At 35.9% G+C, this 14,059-nt stretch overlaps 1 protein-coding gene across 21 annotated transcripts in view; it reads right to left on the bottom strand.

Annotated features, from left to right (window-relative positions):
- The window catches only part of LOC145291308 (centrosomal protein of 162 kDa-like), a 927,819-nt gene that overhangs the window by 327,396 nt on the left and 586,364 nt on the right, over window positions 1–14,059 (bottom strand). For all 21 annotated transcript variants that reach the window (XM_080137033.1, XM_080137018.1, XM_080137021.1 and 18 more), the window contains one exon: window positions 4,978–5,199. In XM_080137033.1, the coding sequence (XP_079993159.1) occupies window positions 4,978–5,199 (222 nt within the window). The remainder of the gene's footprint in view (window positions 1–4,977; window positions 5,200–14,059) is intronic.

Raw genomic sequence — 14,059 nt, 5'->3', positions numbered from 1 at the left:
TACCATAGCAGCATCGGCGGATAGAGTGATGGAATTCTCTAGGGGACCTACCACCGCTGCGATCCCTCAGCCACAGGCTGAAGTTTTTACACATGCTGCTGCGACTGGGAATGCAAGCTGAGACGCCACGTCTTTGGCTATACTTGATGCTATTGAGCGTCTCATCAAAGAGGTAAAACAATTAAACGCAACTAGAGCACCATCGCCCACACGCCGCTACCGAGTTCGCTCACCATCTCCCCATCGCCGCCGCCAGTCTAACACGCCAGGGCTATGTTTTTACCATAGCCGTTTTGGAGCAGAGGCACAGAGGTGCACAATGCCCTGTTCGTTTTCGAACCAGGAAAACTAAGGTCTGGGGACTTGAGCACGGCAAGCTCTCCACCAGGTATGCACACAAACCGTGCCTATTTTATTATAGACTCGCCATCCCAGGCACGTTGCTTGGTTGATACGGGAGCCGCTTGCAGCATATGGCCGCTAAAACTCCTCGGTAAAAAACCACCAGTATCGCCAATCACACTGCAAGCGATAAATCACTCGGCAATCCTCACGTATGGTCAAATTTCTCGTTCTCTAGACTTGGAATTACGGAGAGACTTTACGTGGGTCTTCACGGTGGCCGACTTACCGTACCCCATACTAGGCGCGGACTTTCTGCACCACTTTAACCTATTAGTGGACATGCGAAGACGTCGGCTGATAGACGCTAATATGGAACTTTCCGTCTCTGGGGTAAAAACAAACACCCCCGCTATCAGCCCTGTATTCTTCATTGCTGCGTCTGATGACCCATACCAGACTTTACTGCAAGCATACCCGGAATTGACCAATTTAAATTTTGTGGTCAGCAAACCCACTCACTCAGCAAAGCACCATATTGAGACCACAGGTGCACCTGTGTTCTCACGACCACGCCACCTCCCTGCTGATAAACTTAAGGCAGCAAAGGCAGAATTTAGCCATATGCTGCAGCTGGGAATAATTCGCCCCTCGTCCAGTCCACGGGCTTCCCCTTTGCATATGGTCCCTAAGCGTGATGGGGATTGGCGTCCGACTGGGGACTACCGACAACGGAATGCCATGACGGTACCCGATCGTTACCCAATCCCACACATTCAAGACTTTGCTTCCTTGCTGCATGGTTGTAAGACCTTCTCTAAGCTAGATCTGGTTAAGGCTTACCATCAGATCCCGGTGAATCCGGCTGACATACCCAAGACTGCGGTTACAACTCCATTTGGAGCGTTTGAATTTTTAACTATGCCCTTCGGTTTGCGAAACGCGGCTAGTACCTTTCAGCGCTTCATGGACGAAGTAGTGCGTGACTTAGACTTTGTCTATAATTATATAGATGACATTCTCGTGGCAAGCGCCTCACCTGAGGAACATGCCACTCACCTCCGCCTACTGTTCGAACGGTTTCAGAAATACCAGGTGAGGATTAACCTTGGTAAATGCGTTTTCGGTGCTTCGTCGCTAGTTTTCCTGGGCCACATTATCAGCCCAGACGGTATATCTCCGTTACCAGAAAAGGTGAAGGCCCTACAAGACCTTCAACCACCTACTTCACTTCGCCAACTAAGGCACTTTCTTGGTCTGTTGAACTATTACAGACGTTTCATCCCACACTGTGCGCATCTTCTAGCCCCTCTTCCCGACCTGTTACGCAACAGGAAGAAGAAAAACGAGCAAATCTCACTTAATGAGGTCCAACTAGAAGCGTTCAACGAAGTGAAAACAAAGCTAGCGATGACATCCTTACTTGCACACCCCATACCTGATGCCCAGTATTCTCTGGTCGTTGATGCATCAGGCACAGCTGTAGGTGCAGTGTTGCAACAGCAGCACCAACAACAATTACAGCCTCTCGCATACTTTTCGAGACAGCTGAAACCGGCAGAACAACGTTACAGCACGTTTGGCCGCGAACTCCTAGCAATATACCTCGCAGTGAAACATTTCCAACATTCACTCGAGGGCCGTCAATTCGTGATCTACACCGATCACCGTCCGCTTACATACGCACTGCGTGCTAAGCCGGACAAATATTCTCCCCGTGAAACTCGCCACTTGGATTTTGTTTCACAATTTACTAGCGATATCAGACATATTTCCGGTGAACAGAATGCTGCGGCAGATGCTTTGTCTCGCCTTCCCATTAATTCTCTGTCCTCACCATCGGATATCGACTTACAGCAAATGGCCCTAGACCAGCCAAGTCTGGACACTTTGGATCCGTCGTCACCTGAATTTGCAACTTGCAAATTCGCATACCTGCCTGTGCCCACTCCAGACACACAGATCATTTGTGACACCGCAACGAATTCACCTCGACCACTAGTTCCAATGACTCATTGTAGAGTTTTTTTTGACACCCTACACAATCTGGCACACCCCGGATGCAAAGCCACAGTGAAGCTGATTACAGCTAGATTTTTCTGGCCAAATATGAGGCGTGATATCACTGCCTGGACACGTTCCTGTGTATCCTGCCAAAAGTCAAAGGTGCACAAGCATATCCGTGCACCCCTAGGAACATTCAGCACCCCAGACGCTCGGTTTAGCCATGTTCACATAGATCTGGTTGGACCATGGCTGGTCAGTCAGGGATTTACTTATCTCCTGACCTGCATAGACCGTTTCACACGGTGGCGATCTGCATAGACCGTTTCACACGGTGGCCCGAGGCCATTCCCCTAACAGACATTTCGGCTGAGTCCGTAGCGCGAGCCCTTATATCAGGCTGGATATCGCGTTACGGAGTTCCCACCACTGTAACCACGGATCGTGGTGCACAGTTTGAATCCCACCTATTCCAGGAACTTTCCAGAATTCTAGGGATCCAACGTATTCGCACGACAAGCTATCACCCAGCTTCGAATGGGATGATAGAGCGCTTCCATCGCCAATTAAAAGCTGCACTACGTGCTTATCCTGACCAACAGAGATGGAACGAATACATACCTGTTGTTCTCTTAGGCTGTCGTGCTGCCATTAAAGAGGACCTGGGATACTCTCCAGCCGAACTAGTTTATGGTGCACCTCTATCGTTGCCAGGTCAAATGCTGAGCCCGATAGAGTCTGCACAAATGGATTCAGCTCTGTACGTTGACAGACTGCAAGCTTATTTCAATAAGCTCCCACCTATGCATACTAGGGAACAGACCATAAAATCTTCGGTCCCAAAGGACATTTCGTCTTGGACTCACGTTTTCCTTAGGAAGGACTCTGTGAAAGCCCCTCTTACTCCACCTTATACCGGTCCTTATCGCGTGCTTTCACGTACTAACAAACTTTTCACCATAGACATCAGTGGTAAAAAAGAAACTGTCTCTATTGACAGAATAAAAAAAGCCTTTCTGGACACGAAAACGCAAGAGCCACACATTCCCCCTACATACATGCATCATCAACATACACTTGAAGCAAGTACTCCCAATGCAGACAACTACGTTACTACCACGCGTAGTGGTCGTAGAGTGCATTGGCCAAAGAAGTTGTGCAAGACTGTATATATATAAAAAAAAAAAAAAAAAAAAAAATTTTTTTTCCTCACACAAAATTTTTTTTGCACAAAGACATTTTCTTCTTTTATAAAAAAATAAAATAAAATCCTTTTTCTTCATCCTCAGCATGAAAACCCAGCTTTTCACTGAAAAGCAAGAACATTTTCTCATAAAAAAAAACAAAAACTTTTGTGAACATTTTTTTTTTCTCTCTTAACAACTGCTACATTTCTTCTTTATCGGCTTTCCGCCTAAGCAGGGGGTGATGTAGCAACCCCCTCTAATGAACTATACTCTCTGGCGGATCAATGCTTCCCTGTAAGTTCTTCGGCCATAGACTGGCCAATCGACAGGCAGGGCGCATTGATCCTGCTGTCTCCAAAAAGAGTGCAGGGGACATCCAACAGTCAGCACAGAGCCACGAGCGAAAACACACCTTCCTCGCCCAGCACCGACAGTCCGACGTGGACCTGACTCAAGAACTTCGAGCTCCACCATTATTATCTCGTGGAATAAAGACTTGCAAAGGTTCAATGTTAAAAGGAGTTTGTCGTTTTTTATCGAGGGTTCTAAAAGATAAATAATTAGCTGGGGTACAACTACCCCACAAAAAAATCTCCAGATCTAGCAGGAAAACCGCTAAATTGTAACACTGGTCACGTGACAGGAAGCGGTAATAAATAATTGTCCCTAAATAAAAAAATGGCCTCTCGTTACAAAGAAATCCAGCTATTTATCATAGAAAAATTAAGTATAATGTTATAATTAAAAAGAAATATATAAAAACACACATGGATATAGTAAACATATTATACCAAAATGTGGAAGCCATCCGTCCAGTGGTTTTTTAGACAATTAACTCCGAACAAACCAACATTTACATTTTTTTATATATAGATTATGAACAGTTGCATTTGAACTGATTGTTTTTTCATATTTCATTTTGTCTTTGATTGTACATGTAAGCAGTAACATACCGGTCAGGAAGTAAGTAGAGCATGTATGAAAATTTAAGATAGCTAATCATTTATCATAGGGTGAAGTGGGGGTCAGTGGGGTGACATTTAAGCTGACCACCCCAGGTGACATTTAGTCTAGCTATGCCAGTGCCTACCACGCCTTACATGTTTATATATAAGGGTTTATGTATTCTAATTTTCCTGTTAAATAAAATATTCTAATTTTCCTGTTAAATAAAGTTTCATTTAATACAAGACTTGGTATATTTCTTATGAAAGTCACAAAGGGGTTCTCTCACACAAATTTTAGAAAAGACTATATAGTTTAAATGCAAAAATATTATGGCTGATTTATGCTCTTAGACTAAAGGAAAACACTAATTCTCTCACTTGCCTCTCTCTTGTCAAATTTTGGTTAGAGAGTACAGATCCTCTAATCTAAAGTTAAACTGCTCACTCATATGTAAACAACAACTTTGCAAGTATGTATTAAATAGGTTTCAACATACCTTAAGCTTATTGTACTTCTGTTCTACAGACCGAATACTTTTATCTTCCATATTTTCTTTCAATTCAAGTTCAGATTCCAACTTCTTCACTTTTTCTTCCAGCACTTTTACAACCAAATTAGGAGAATCTTTCATGTCTTTTTCAAGGTTACCAGCAGCCAAGAATAATGTTGTCAAGGAATTTGGGTTACGTTTCTGGAAAATTCTCTCCATCTCTCGTATCTAAAAATAGAAACAAGAATGAAATGCAAACAACTGATGGAAATTGTAATTCTTACAGAGTTTATTTGATTTATGGCATATCAACTTTTGGGGTTATTTAAATGTCAAAATTTAACACCTATTGCATCCAATTCATTGAAGACAAGTTTCATTTTTACTGATAATTGAAGGAAATTGTGGCACATGCACCATAAGTAGTGCATTGGATGCTTTTGATGATGACAAGAAACAAAACCATTTCTACTCGTTTGTTCAATGATTTATATTTTTTGCCCATCCTTTATAGCATTGTTCTGTTTCTTTTACAGCTGATTTTTAACTACTGTAAAGTCAGATTGATCTAAAATTTAGAATTTACAGTTGTTAAAAATGTTTTTGTTCTCGTGAGATTGTCATCCAGTAATTAGCATTTCGACATTAACATTTATGCAACAATATAGTTTTTGTTGTCGTGAGATTGTCATCCAGTAATTAGCATTTTGACATTAACATTTATGCAACAATATAGTTTTTGTTCTCGTGAGATTGTCATCCAGTAATTAGCATTTCGACATTAACATTTATGCAACAATATAGTTTTTGTTCTCGTGAGATTGTCATCCAGTAATTAGCATTTCGACATTAACATTCATGCAACAATATAGTGGTTTTTTACATTTACCAGATATTTGTCGTAACGCCAACATTGCATACTGCTGTTAAGCTTGTTAGCATGCCACATATAAAATGATATTACATGCCTTATAAACAAGTATTTTTGAAATTCTTTTGCCATTTATTTGGTCTTCATAGTGAGAAAGAACACAAGCAAAAAAAAAAAAGCAGGAAGTAATAGTAAGCGTCAATTTAATAAACTATGGGAAAATGAATTGCAAGTCGTTCAAGAAAACCAAACTGCATAGTTTGTAAAAGCAGTCTATCAGATAACAGAAGTTATGATCTTAGCAGACAATAAAAGAAACACTCAGCTGAAAAATAATTAAAAAAAACAAAAAAAAAAAAAACAGAAGTTAGTCCCTGGCTCTAAGTTACAGAAAGAATATCTGTTCAAGAAAAAAGAGGATATAATGAAGAGGCAAAATTTGTGATAGTTAAGTTAGTTGAAATATCCTACAAAATTGCCTTCACATTGGCTAAAAAGCATAATTATCACCCACATATTTTGGAAATTTTTGTAGACAAGGTTTAACAATTTCTTCACCGTCAGATCTTTTCTGACGGTGAAGAAATTGTCTCTAAAAAGAATTTCCAAAATATGTGGGCGATAAAAGTATAGAAAGAAAAGTAAACAAAGTTGTTTTTGTCAGCAGATAATTACAAAATGCACTGAGGAACTTTCATATGATGTAATTGTGCAAGTAAAAAACTGCATATGTCGCTTTTTTTTATTAGCTTTGGACGAATCTGCTGACATATGTAATGTAGCTCAAGTAAGCATTTTTCTTCATAGAATAATAATTTCAATGTCTTTGAAGAAGTTATTGGCTTTGAGTCATTCCAATGATTGGTAAGATTTTTAAGTCGTCCTCTCCTAAAATAGCATTGCATTATTTACCAATAGTCTGTGTTTGGAAAAGTTTGAAATTTGCTACATGTTATGATACCAGTTGTAAAGTGTGTAAACAAAATCAGAGCAAGAGGTTTAAATAGGAGATAATTCAGAGAATACTTTGAATTGCTAGATGAGGAATATGATGATTTTATCATTCACTATGAGGTGTATTGGACAAGTTCTAAATGGTTTTGGAAACTGAAACACATTGTCCATGATTTTCTAGAAGAAAAAAGTGAGCTACCTGAAGAAATGATCTTTTGTGTAATGAGAACTGGTTGTTAGATTTAGTATTTTTAGTTGATGTTACCAACCAGCTTCATTACATCAATCTTAATCTGCTTAGCAACTGTTTCCTTGATTAGTAAATGATATAAATGCATCCAAGATGAAATTAAAAGTGTTTATCTTTCAGTTAGAAAAAAAGGAATTGAGCCAATTGCCACATTTAAAAGAAAGTGAATGTGCTGAAAATATTGTAAAGTTTTCAAAAAACATGGAAAAAAATCAAATTACTACAAGATGCCTTTAATAGTCGTTTGAGTAATTTTTCTGAAGAAAACTGCATGCTTGCATTTATAAATCCATTTTTACATCTATATATCTATAAAAGTGAAATTGTTGTTGTGTGTCTATGTACATTTCCCTACCAAACTACTCTGTCAATTTTCAGTCTACAGATTTGATGCAAGGTGTACTGAAATTTGGGAAAATCTTTTTAATCAATTTTCACCCAGAAATTTGGCTGTCAAGGGGTCAAAGTTCAACGATGTGATCTTTGAAAACTCTACTAAACTCCTCTGCCAATTTTGAATCTAAGCACTTGAATTTTTAAATATAGGTTACTTGGATATAGATCAAACTTTTAAATTTAATTTGAGTCCAAAACAATAAATGTTAAGGGGTCAAGATTAGAGTCAAAGTAAAAAAAAATTTGATCTCTGCAGTCTCTACCAAATTACTCAGCCAATTTTTGGTTTAAACATTTAAAATTTTGCATTAAGTGTATTCAGACATAGGGCAAGCTTTTTAATCAGTTTTTGACCAAAAATTTGGCTGCCAAGGGGTCAAAGTTCAAAAGATTTGACCTTTGTGGTCTCTAGCAAACTATTCAGACAATTTTGGGTCTAAACATTTGAAATTTTACATAAAGGGTATTCAGACATGCAGCAAGCTTTTTAATCAGTTTTGAGGGCGAAAATTTAAGTGGCAAGAGGTCGAAAGAATTGACCTTTGCAGACTCTACCAAACTCCTGTGCCAATTTTGGGTCTAAACACTTGAAATTTTAGATGTAGATTACCTGGACATGAGTCTAACTTTTTAATATATATATATATATATATATATATATATATATATATATATATATATATATATATACACACACACACACACACACATAAAGTTATCAACAGTAAATAGGGTCCGACAAAAGCTGGGCTGAACTGCTATTAACATTCTAAAGATGCCTAGTAATATACAACTTACTGAACTCAATTCAATATTAAAATTAAATTTAATGAACTTTCCTTATTCCCAATTATGTTGGAAATGATTGGTTTTTGGTCATCATTATCAGAAATTAGAAAATTTGCATAGAGACATGATTTTCTCGTTGGAACTATGTACAGATGCGAGCAATCATTTTCTTTCATGAAAATTATTAAAAACAAACTAGGGTTGTGACTGTTCGATTCCAAATTGAAAAACTGTTTGTTGCTTTCAGTTACAAATTTAACTCTTGATATTTCAGAGCCAAAAGTCACATTTAACTTATGCATAAAATTTTGAATTTAAAATTGTTAATTGTGCTCATATGTTACTATCAATACTTTCTAAAATAATTAAAACAACAGAAATTTAAAATGTTGTGTAAAATTCTTTCATTAACAAATGCTTCTTCTGTCATCTGTTTTAATAAATTGAGCAATGTTTGTTTATATGTTTGTTATATAACAAAGTTATGGAGCATATATTTTCCAAATAAATATATGTTATAACTTCAAAATATGTTCATATTACGATACATTTTAAAAGATAGAAAGGAAGTGGATGTTTATGTAGTGCATCAGCATTTATTGTCAAAAATGTAATAAAAAGGTTGCTGTATACGTTTCTCAAATCAATTCATAGCTGGACATAATAAATCCAATACAATTTGAACAAACTTGATTCAATTATCTGTGATAGTATCTATGTAAACGTGAAGTTTGGTTTAGTTTGTGTAACAAATCTGACTTTCTAGAATCATTTATTGCCCATACACAATATTGTACACATTGTCTGGCAACTATTTGGGGACGCATTATCTTTGATATAATATACACGCTAGGTAACATACAAATATCTGTGCATGAGGTCGCCAAGCTAATCAAGAACCTTGATTCCAGCAATTGGCCCTGACAGCATCCCAATTATAGCGTTAAAAAAGCTTCAACCAGAACTTGCTCTCATACTTACGAAACTGTTTAAGCGTTGCCTTAAGGAGAAGTGCTTTCCAACACCCTGGAAAACCTCATCAGTATGCCCTGTATTTAAGAACTCAGGTGATAAGTCCTCCCTCTCAGTACAGACCAATAAGTCTCCTGTGTGTCATGAGTAAGTTTTTGGAATCCATATTAAATAGAGAAATAGTCAACCACCTCAGCAGAAATAACCTTCTTAGTGACATGCAATATGGTTTCTGTTCTGCAAGATCTACTGCAGATGTGCTAATGGTTATATCTCATAGGATTAGTGAATCTCTTGACAAAGGCTTCTTTTCTAGGGCAATTGCTCTTGGCATATCAAAGGCCTTCGACGAGGTATGGCATAAAGGCCTACTTCACAAGATTTCCAGCTATGGTAAAACTGGAAATGTTCTCTCTATCATTAAATCATTTCTCTCTGATAGGCTCATAAGAGTAGTGGTTGATGGACAAAAATCAGAGGCTTGCAGTATTAATGCTGGAGTCCCTCAAGAGTCATCCTGGGCCCAACTCTCTTCCTGATCTACATCAATGATCTCCCTAAACATATACTTAAATCATTCGTTGACATCTATGCTGATGACACGATCATCTATGACAACACATCAAAGGCTGTAAATGACAAAGCTCTCTCTGATTCTCTCTCTTCTGATCTCAAGCACGTGGTTCAGTGGGGGAAGACGTGGCTGGTTATCTTTAATGCATCTAAAACCAAACTCCTATCCTTACATCATCAACGCTCTGATCCCCAGCTGGCATCAATTGAAATGGATGGCTCTCGTCTAGGAGAAGCCCCATGTTTTGACAAGCTTCTGGGCTTGACCTTCACTCCTGATCTGAAATGGAACACGTACATCAAGTCTGTTGCCAAGGTCGCTGGAAAGATAGTGGGATCCTTCTACCACTCCAGAAGATATCTCACTACTGATGCAAATCTCTATCTATATAAAAGCCAAGTACGTCCAAGGATGGAATACTGCTGCCATATCTGGGAAGGAGCTGCTAAAAATAGCCTATCCTACCTTGACAGAGTACAAAATAGACTTTGTGGCTTAGTGGAGGATGCCCTTTTCTCTTCCCTGCAACCTCTCTCCACAGAAGAGACGTTGCAAGCCTATCTTTGTTTTATCGTTATTTCCATGGCAGGTGCTCGTCTGAACTCCAATCTCTGGTCCCTCCTCGCCTATCTTTTATGAAAAACATCCGTCTAGCTGAATCCACTGTCAAAAACTTTCCCCACTCTTTATCTATGCCTAGATTCCATGAACAAAGCTTCTTAGAACTGCAAGCCTGTGGACTTCTGTTCTGTCTGCCTGCTTCCCACCTGACTACAACATGGATGTCTTCAAGTCCAACATAAACAAATTCCTGATGAACCGCCCCCTTAAGTAGACACTTTATTAAATCTCCACACTAACGTACTGTACTTACAATAACCCTTATCCCTAAGTGGCTTCCGGGCCTTGATAAGTGGTGACCACCTTGTAAAAAAAAAAAAAAAAAAAATACATACATATATATATATATATATATATATATATATATATATGCTCACTCCTCATACGAGTTCATTCCTCATATGAAAGATCTTCCAAAAGTAATGCCTCCTAATTTTTTATTCTATCCAAATGGATCAGAGGGGATTGTAACTTGCGTTGCTATGATGACTGAACTTATGCATTCATGACTTGAAAGTTTCATTTCTCTGTTGCAGATATTGACAGTATGAGACTCTAAGGAAGCAACTCCTGTCAAGGATGTGTGTCAGAAGCAGAGATGAGTCATTGAATTCCTGAAAAAAGTGCATTAAGAAAGGTTGTGACCATGTAGAAAAATGAATTCTGCAGCACAAGAATTTATATTGTGGTTTTCAACTTTTAATAAAAAAGAAAAGAAATTTTAAGAAAAATTAGGATGCTTTATTTTTAGAATGGCCACTGTACATTATATATGCTGCTTTTTCCCCATTCAAAGTAAAATGAATTACAAGGTAAAATGGATTCAAGGTAAAATTAATTCTAGATAAAATGAGTTCTAGATAAAATGAATCCAAGGTAAAATGAATTCAAGGCAAAAATAAATTCTAGGTAAAATGAATTCAAGATAAGATGAATCCAATGTAAAATGAATTCAAGGCCAAAATGAAATCAAGTCACAAAATGATTTCAAGGTAAACATGAATTCAAGATAAATTGAATTCACGGTAAAATTGAATTCACGGTCAAATTGAATTCAAGGCAAAAATGAATTCAAGGTAAAATGAATTCAAGGTAAAATGAATTCAAGGCAAAAATGAATTCAAGGTAAAATGAATTCAAGGTAAAATGAATTCAAGGTAAAATGAATTCAAGGTAAAATGAATTCACGGTAAAATTAATTCAAGACAAAAATTAAATCAAGGCAAAATTAATTCAAGACAAAAATGAATTCAAGGTAGAACGAATTCAAGACAAAAATGAATACAAGGCAAAAATGAATTCAAGATAAGATGAAATCAATATAAAATGAATTCAAGGTAAAAATGAATTCAAGGTAAAATGAATTAAAGGCAAAAATGAATTCAATGTAAAATTAATTAAAGGTAAAATTGAATTCAATGTAAAATTAATTAAAGGTAAAATTGAATTCAAGGTAAAATTGAATTCAATGTAAAATGAATTCAAGGCAAAAATGAATAAAAAGCAAAAATGAATTCAAGGACGTGTGTCAGAAGCAGAGATGAGTCATTGAATTTTTGACAAAAGTCCTTTAAGATTCTTTAAGACCATGTAGAATAATGAATTCTGGAGGACAAGAAGTTATTTATATTTATGAAACCACGTCTGTGTCTATAGCTGTTTAACGGTTAAAAAAAAGGAAAAGAAATTTTAAGAAAAATTAGGATGATTTATTTTTAAAATTGCCAGTGTACATTATATATGCTGCTTTTTCTCCATTCAAGGTAAAATGAATTACAAGGTAAAATGGATTCAAGGTAAAATGAATTACAAGGTAAAATGGATTCAAGGTAAAATTAATTCTAGATAAAATGAGTTCCAGATAAAATGAATCCAATGTAAAATGAATTCAAGGCAAAAATAAATTCAAGATAAGATGAATTCAATGTAAAATGAAATCAAGGAAAAAAATGAAATCAAGGAAAAAATGAAATCACAAAATGATTTCAAGGTACAATGATTTCAAGGAAAAATAAATTCAAGTAAAATGAATTCAGTTTAAAATTAATTCAGTGTAATATTAATTCAAGGCAAAAATGACTTCTAGGTAAAATGAATTCACGATAAAATTAATTCAAGGCAAAAATTAAATCAAGGAAAAATTAATTCAAGACAAAAATGAATTTAATGTAAAATTAATTAAAGGTAAAAATGAATTCAAGGTAAAAATGAATTCAATGTAAAATGAATTCAAGGCAAAAATGAATAAAAAGCAAAAATGAATTCAAGGACGTGTGTCAGAAGCAGAGACGAGTCATTGAATTCCTGACAAAAGTGCTTTAAGATTGGTTTTGACCATGTAGAATAATGAATTCTGGAGCACGAGAAGTAATTTATATTGATGGAACCACTTCTGTGTCTATAGCTTTTTAACTGTTAAAAAAAAAAGAAAAGAAATTTTAAGAAAAATTAGGATGATTTATTTTTAGAATTGCCAGTGTACATTATATATTCTGCTTTTTCCCCATTCAAGGTAAAAGAAATTCAAGGTAAAATAAATTCAAGGTAAAAGAAATTCAAGGTAAAATGAATTCAAGGCCAAAGTGAATTCAAGGCCAAAATGAATTCAAGGCCAAAATGAGATCAAGACCAAAATGAAATAAAGGCCAAAATGAAATAAAAGCGAAAATGAAATCAAGGAACATGAAATCATGGAACAAATGATTTTAAGGTAAAATGAATTCAAGGCAAAAATGAATTCAAGGGAAAAATAAATTCAAGACAAAAAAGAATACTAGGTGAAAATGAATAAAAGGCGAAAATGAATGAAAGGCGAAAATGAATTAACGGCGAAAATGAATTCAAGGTAAAATAAATCAAACGTAAAATGAATCACAAGAAAAATGAATTCAAGGTAAAAATAATTCAATATAAAATGAATTCAAGGTAAAATGAATTAAATGTAAAATGAATTCAAGGCAAAAATTAATAAAATGCAAAAATGAATACAAAGCATAAACGAATTCAAGGTACAAAATGAATTCAAGGCAAAAATGAATTCAAGGAAAGAATGAATTCAAGGTAAGATGAATTCAAGATTAAATGAATTTAGGGCAAAAATGAATTCAAGGCAAAAATGAATTCAAGACAAAATTGAATTCAAAGCAAAAATGAATTCAAAGCAAATATGCCAAAATGAAATCAAGGAAAAATGAAATCATGGAAAAAATGAATTCAACGGAAAATAAATTAAAGGCAAAAATTAATTCAATGTGAAATCAATTAAAGGTAAAATGAATTCAAGGTAAAAGGCATTCAAGGCAAAAATGAATAAAAGGCGAAAATGAATTCAAGGAAAAATGAATTCACGCCAAAAATGAATTCAAGGTAAAATTAATTCAAGGTAAAATGAATCCAAGGTAAAATGAATCACAAGAAAAATTAATTCAAGGTAAAATGAATTCAAGGTAAAATGAATTCAAGGCCAAAATGAATTCAATGCCAAAACGAAATCCAAGCCAAAATGAAATCAAAACCAAAATGAAATCAAGGAAAAATGAAATCATGGAACAAATGATTTCAAGGTAAAATGAATTCAAGGCAAAAATAAATTCAAGACAAAAATGAATTCAAGGCAAAAATGAATTCAATGTAAAATGAATTCAATGTAAAATGAATTGAA

Source organism: Euprymna scolopes, chromosome 12, assembly GCF_053919585.1.
Source record: "Euprymna scolopes isolate OS-2025 chromosome 12, ASM5391958v1, whole genome shotgun sequence".
NCBI lineage: Eukaryota > Metazoa > Mollusca > Cephalopoda > Sepiida > Sepiolidae > Euprymna > Euprymna scolopes.
This window is presented reverse-complemented; position numbering and strand designations above follow the sequence as displayed.